At 44.8% G+C, this 6,471-nt stretch overlaps 1 protein-coding gene across 2 annotated transcripts in view; it reads right to left on the bottom strand.

The window, feature by feature from the left end:
- Window positions 1-5,957: 5,957 nt before the first annotated feature.
- The window catches only part of EPRS1 (glutamyl-prolyl-tRNA synthetase 1), a 78,254-nt gene continuing 77,740 nt past the window's right edge, over window positions 5,958-6,471 (bottom strand). For both annotated transcript variants that reach the window (XM_069768477.1, XM_069768478.1), the window contains one exon: window positions 5,958-6,278. In XM_069768477.1, coding sequence (XP_069624578.1) covers window positions 6,128-6,278 — 151 coding nt within the window. In that variant the 3' untranslated portion in view covers window positions 5,958-6,127. The remainder of the gene's footprint in view (window positions 6,279-6,471) is intronic.

Raw genomic sequence — 6,471 nt, 5'->3', positions numbered from 1 at the left:
TTTACCAGCCTGTTTACTTGGTCAAGTGGGAACCAGGAACAGTTTGACCGGGCCTCCGAAGATGATGGCGATGAATCTGATACAATTTCCCCAGAGTCGCTACCAGATGCTGACAACGGAGACCTGGGCCATCTTCCCTTGTGGACCATTTCCTGGGAAAGGGATCTTACTGACCCCCCCCTCCCCCCCGACCTCTGCTCTAACCATCTCCCTTATACTGTATGCAAAGTCTGGAGCCTCCTCCGCCACCTGCTGTATGCATGGCTGTCAGTTTTTCTCACAGTAGTCTGGTAGCGGGATTCCGCAAATCACACACTCCCTGTGTTTGGCTTTAGAGGTACATTTCTACCCCTAACAAAATATGGAGAGACAAAGGGAAAAAAAACTACATCACCAAGTGAACTTTCACAAAGATCACTCACAAATGGCACCCACTAATTTCCTTAAATACTTCAGCTTCCGGTACCGCCCCCAGCTGGGGCCAGCAGGTCCTCCACGTGGCCTGCCTGGTGTTTGCCATGCAAACTGCTGGCCGCTGATGCCCCATGACCACGCCCCCCAGCCACGTGCGGCGACCTCGGCCAGCCCTTGACCCGCGGTATCCACTGCAGTTTCCGGCCCTGGCGCACTGCCAACAGCAATAGACCGCGCCTTCAGACACTGCCGCGGCTGCCATCTTTTCCTGCTGCCATCACCAAGGCCCGCCCCCGACAACCATCACGCACGCCCCTGACCTAATCACCAAGGTTACGCCCCAGCTGCAGAATCCGGGTGCGCCGGAAACCACTGCACGCACCCTGGCAGCAGAATGCACACCGTCCTTCTGCCGCACACCAATCGGGCCCGCTGGCCAGAATAAACATCACCTTGAGCTCAGACGCAGCCCCAGATGCCGCACATCGCCGCGGCCTGCCTACTCACAGACACCAGCAATGAACCACCCTCAAGCCCTCTCCTACCCAGAGGCTGCTTCTGCTGCCGACCACACATTAAGTCCCCCTGCACTGCGGCGCTTCCAGCACATCGGACAGGCTGAGGCAGAGGACCCTCCCACTGCCTGAGTCAACCTGCCGGGCCTGGGAAAATCTTCAGTCTTCCACCTACTTCCACAGGTATGCCTGAAGAGGTTCCCTTTTAGGTTTAGGGAAGATGGGGTTGTTTTAAAGCCAGATCCCTTGCATTTGCTGAAGGTAGCTTCCATATTTCATAGATTGCAGGCACTAGTTCTTCCTTCTGCGATAACCCTGGGAATCAAAAAGAAAGCTACATTCACTAGACGTTAGGTGTCTACTTCGTTATATTTCAGGGACTGACCCTTGGAAGAATTCTGTCTCCTTTCAGAGAGTTAGGAAGGAGCTTAGTCTCCAAAAGTACCTTAGCTAGGTGGATCAGGGAGGCAATTTCTTTGGCCTAAACAGCAAGTGGCATTGCAGTTCCAAGTGGTCTGAAAGCTCACTCCACGCAAGCCGTGGCAACATCCTGGGCTGAGAGATCGGAGGCGACAATCTGACATTTGGCAGAAGGGTGCTGGAAGCGGTGGTCCCTCCCTAAATTCTTTACATCTCTGTAATTCTCTTGTGGTGCGGTCATGGGAGACTTAATAAATGCTTAGCTACTTACCGGTAGCGGTGTTTCGGAGTCCATGACAGCACCCTTATATTCTCTCCCTTCACGTGTGGGTGAGCACGTTTCTGGGCTTTAAGCATAAGAACGTGTGAAAGTTAGGTTTAATTTAAAACGTTGTATTTATTGCTACTAACCTGGGAGGTCCTCTCATGCTCTGTAATCCAACTGATGCGGGAGAGGTGCCGCCCTTTTATGTCTGTAGGTTTCCTGTCCCTGAAGGGCTCATCCCCTCTCTCATGGTGTTGTCATGGGAGACCAACATTTCATAAACTGAAATCACATGGTCATAAGTATTTAGACCCTTTACTCAGACACTCCTATTTAAGTCACATGCTGTCCATTTCCTTGTGATCCTCCTTGAGATGGTTCTACTCCTTCATTGGAGTCCAGCTGTGTTTAATTAAACTGATAGGACTTGATTTAGAAAGGCACACACCTGTCTTTGTAAGACCCCACAGCTCATAGTGCATGAGAATCATGAGGTCAAAGGGACTGGCCAAGGAGCAAAGACAGAATTGTGGCAAGGCAAGACACAGATCTGGCAAAGGTTACAAAAGAATTTCTGCAGTATTCAAGGTTCCTAAGAGCACAGTGGCCTCCATAATCCTTAAATGGAATTAGTTTGGGACCACCAGAAGTCTTCCTAGACCTGGCCGTCCAGACAAACTGAGCAATCGTGGGAGAAGAGCCTTGGTGAGAGGTAAAGAAGAACCCCAAGATCACTGTGGGTGAGCTCCAGAGATGCAGTAGGGAGATGGGAGAAAGTTCCACAAAGTCAACTATCACTACAGCCCTCCACCAGTCGGGCCTTTATGGCAGAGTGGCCCGACAGAAGCCTCTCCTCAGTGCTCACATAAAGTTTGCTGAAAAATACATGAAGGACTCCCAGACTATGAGAAATAAGATTCTCTGGTCTGATGAGACGAAGATAGATCTTTTTGGTGATAATTCTAAGCGGTATGTGTGGAGAAAACCAGGCACTGCTCATCACCTGCCTAATACAATCCCAACAGTAAAACATGGTGGTGGCAGCATCATGCTATGGGGGTGATTTTCAGCTGCAGGGACAGGACTGGTTGCCATTGAAGGAAACATGAATGCAGCCAAGTACAGAGATATCCTGGATGAAAACCTCTTCCAGAGAGCTCTGGACCTCAGACTTGGCCGAAGGTTCAACTTCCAACAAGACAATGACCGTAAGTACAGAGCTAAAATAACAAAGTTCTGGCTTTAGAACAACTCTGTGACCATTCTTGACTGGCCTAAACTTAATTAAGCATCTCTGGAGAGCCCTGAAAATAGCTGTCCACAAACATTCACCATCCAACCTGACAGAACTGGGGAGGATCTGTGAGGTAGAATGGCAGAGGATCCCCATATCCAGGGGTGAAAAATTTGTTGCATCATTCCCAAGAAGACTCCTGGCTGTACTAGCTCAAAAGGTGCTTCTACTCAATACTGTGCAAAGGGTCTGAATACTTATGAACATGTGATACTTCGGTTTTTCTTTTTTAAAACGTTTGCAAAAATTACTACATTTCTGTTTTTTTCAGTCAAGATGGGGTGCAGAGTGTACATTAATGAGAAAAAAATAGAACTTTTTTTAAATTTACCAAATGGCTGCAATGAAACAGTGAAAAATTTAAAGAGGTCTGAATACTTTCCATACCAACTGTAACTACTATAATAATGCCATTTATATTTAAGATTATTAAAATACTTCCTCCTAGGTACAAGGCATCGGATTTTCTCTGGCTTTCGAGCAGCTTTATTATCAGAAATCTTTAGGTTGTGATAAAGATCAGATTGCACCGTTAAAAGATCTTGTGATACCGCAGCACTGTAACAACACTGCAATAAAGAAAAATGATCAGCTCACCTATCGTCGAGTGCACGGGATCCCACAATCCAGGGGGAAGCAGTCCATGTGGGAAAAAAAGAGAAATGGATCCAGCACCTCTGTTAAAATCCCAGGCTTTACTTCATGCTTTAAAACTTAGAATCAGGGTAAAGTTCACACTTGACATGGATTGTATATCATATCCGAGGACACAGTCCCACGGGAAATTTAGTAACAAGGTTGATGCGCTTCGAAGCGATGCTTCTTAATCATAACCTGATTTCAAAAGTGCAACCCAAACTATAGAAAATGCTCTCCAGGTAACCACAACTCTACACGTTTCATTAACCTAATTATAAGGAGCAGGACCTATGATGCAGATAAAGAAAAACAAAAAACAAAACATGAATTATGTTGAAATCATATATCTAATAAAAACAGAGAAATGACGATGATGATTTTATTATACCCATATTAATAGTGTAGGTAGGATCAAATCTGATCTTTTATTTAAACCTCTGGGGTAAGAAGTGTTCAACATTAGAATCCAAAAAGCTTCAAGGTTCAGTAAAGCTCTCCTGCGATCTCCCCCTCTAGTAGAGAGTTTAATTCTTTCAAAACCAAAGAATTTAACGTTTTTTGTACTTCCACTATGTTTCTTCAGAAAGTGTTTTGACACATTAGAGGGGTAAATTGCCTCATGGTTCGTGGAGTCACGTATATGTTCATTAATTCTCTGTCTCAGTTTGCGAGCAGCACAGCCGACATACCTAACATTACATTCTATGCATTGAATTCCGTATACTATTAATAAACTACTGCAATTCATAAATAGTAGATTTATAGTATACCTTATTCAGTGTATTTACTTTACACTTGTCTGTTCATATCACATTAACTACTCCTGGACAGCTCGTAGACTTTAAATTTTCAGTCGGTCCACACTTTACTCTGAAGTGACATTTTAAAATGTCAATGCAGAGTAAGCAGCTTGCAAAAGATCGTGCAGCTGTGGTAAGAGGTGGGGGCCCGCTGTCAGATACAGCCTAACTTCCCAGGAAATATGAACACAATTAAGTAACATCTTTACCTTCTGCAACACTTTATACACAAGCTGAACCAGTACTAGTGTATACAGATTAGAAGGCACCGACAGTGCTTCCTCCTCAGGACCCAGTGATAGTGTGATCACTGGCTGTAAGGAGGGAATAGGATTTGCTGGGTCCTAAGAGACTCATTCAGCTCAGCCATGCCGCCAAGTGAATGAATTTGCTCAATATCTGAAGCGAATATACCAGCTCCAGTTAAAAGGAGAAATCAGCAGGGGAAAGGGGAAAATAACAGAAATGTATAATGTTAAAATGTCACCAAAAGATTTTTTTTTTTTTTTTTTAAGAACTTACGGGGAAGAGGAGCAATTTGTAAAAAAAAAAAAAAGCATAAATAAAAAAAAAGTTATTGCCAGTCTGAATCTGTTTCTAGCCCATCCCCATTGAAAAACACATGTCCAGTATATAAACAATACTTCAACGTAAACGCTGTATCAAATATTTTTAGCGATCCTTTGTGGTTGGAAAAAATTAAAAAAAAAAAAAAAAAGGTTTTACACATGTATTTATTTATCTTTGCATTTTACATAGAAAAAAACAAAAATGACAAAAATTAAATACCATGTGTCGAGGAATAAAAAGAGCCAGAAATTATTTGGGTATTCGAGTGAGACTAAATTTCAGAGCTTTTCAAAGTGCATGTACGATAAAACCCAAAAATGTGCCTAGTCAGGAATGGGGGACAGCTGCCACGGAGGATCAGGTTGGTAAGGCTAGGTTCACATTGCGTTAGTGGGTGTCCGCTAACGGAATCCGTTACATGGCGAAATTGGCGCAATTAACGCTATGTAACGGATCAGTTAGTGCACCCATTGACTGCAATGTGCACCCATGCGTCAGCGATGTGCCGTTATTTTCGGACGGACCTCGAACGCTGCTTGCAGCGTTCAGGGTCCGTTCTTCGCTGGCGCAGATCGGGCATCTGCGCTAGCGGGATTGCCAAACGCAATCCCTTTTTGGACATTGCGTTAGCGCAATACGTTAGTGTATCTGCTAAACGGATTGCACTAACGCAATGTGAACCTAGCCTAAGGGGTAGAGTGAAACATTTTGCTCATCTCTGCAGCAGCGTACACCCACGGTCTCCTGTGTCCCCAAAGCACCCAAAAAATGTAACTACCTCCTCTCTCCCATCAATTTTTGCCCCTGGATGAATATCCCTAACATACAAATGCCACGTCTGCAGATAGGCAAAAATGTTCCTCCTGCGGACAGTAAACTATAACAGATTGGATTAGTGTCTGCAGGAAGCGTCAAGACTTTTGGCATAATGACTCCTCCAATTTGGCAGTAGTAGACAATGCCGGATCTTTGTTCACAGCGGTATATCAGAGGTATTGGGGGTCGTGGATATATTTTTACTTGAGGAATGAAGACACAACACAGTTTAAGAGCTTTTATTATTAGGGATGTATTCAGAAAATACATGTGTAGAGCTGGAGAGCGCTGCCCCCTCCTCCCACACAGGATGGGTCCTAAAATCTGTTCTGAAGTTTGCATTAGGTAATAAAAATAAAGAGCTTAATAAAGGGGTCCGGGAGTCCTTTACTGTCTAGTAGCTGCGGCCGAATAGAGTGTAGTACTTGGCGGAGGAATTGTCACAAACGCACTTGGCTCCAGACTGCAGCTCCTTAAGTGGCTTGAAGGGGATACAGAGACTCTTGGCTCCCATTGATGGTGCTCCGGGCTCCAAATCCTGGTCCCTATACACATAGAAAAGGACGTATGAATGACAACCTACACCTTCCTAATACACTCATATACAGTATATACACTGTATACTCATCTACTACTGAAAGTGCCATTACACTGACGCTGACCCATGCTGCGACACAAATATGGCCGTGGTAACCGAGTCATTAGTGAGCGCCAGCATCACCTGATAAGTCACAGACA

This window comes from Ranitomeya imitator, chromosome 5 (assembly GCF_032444005.1).
Source record: "Ranitomeya imitator isolate aRanImi1 chromosome 5, aRanImi1.pri, whole genome shotgun sequence".
Lineage (NCBI taxonomy): Eukaryota > Metazoa > Chordata > Amphibia > Anura > Dendrobatidae > Ranitomeya > Ranitomeya imitator.
Note: the sequence above shows the minus strand (reverse complement) of the source record. Positions and strands in the feature narration are given on the sequence as shown.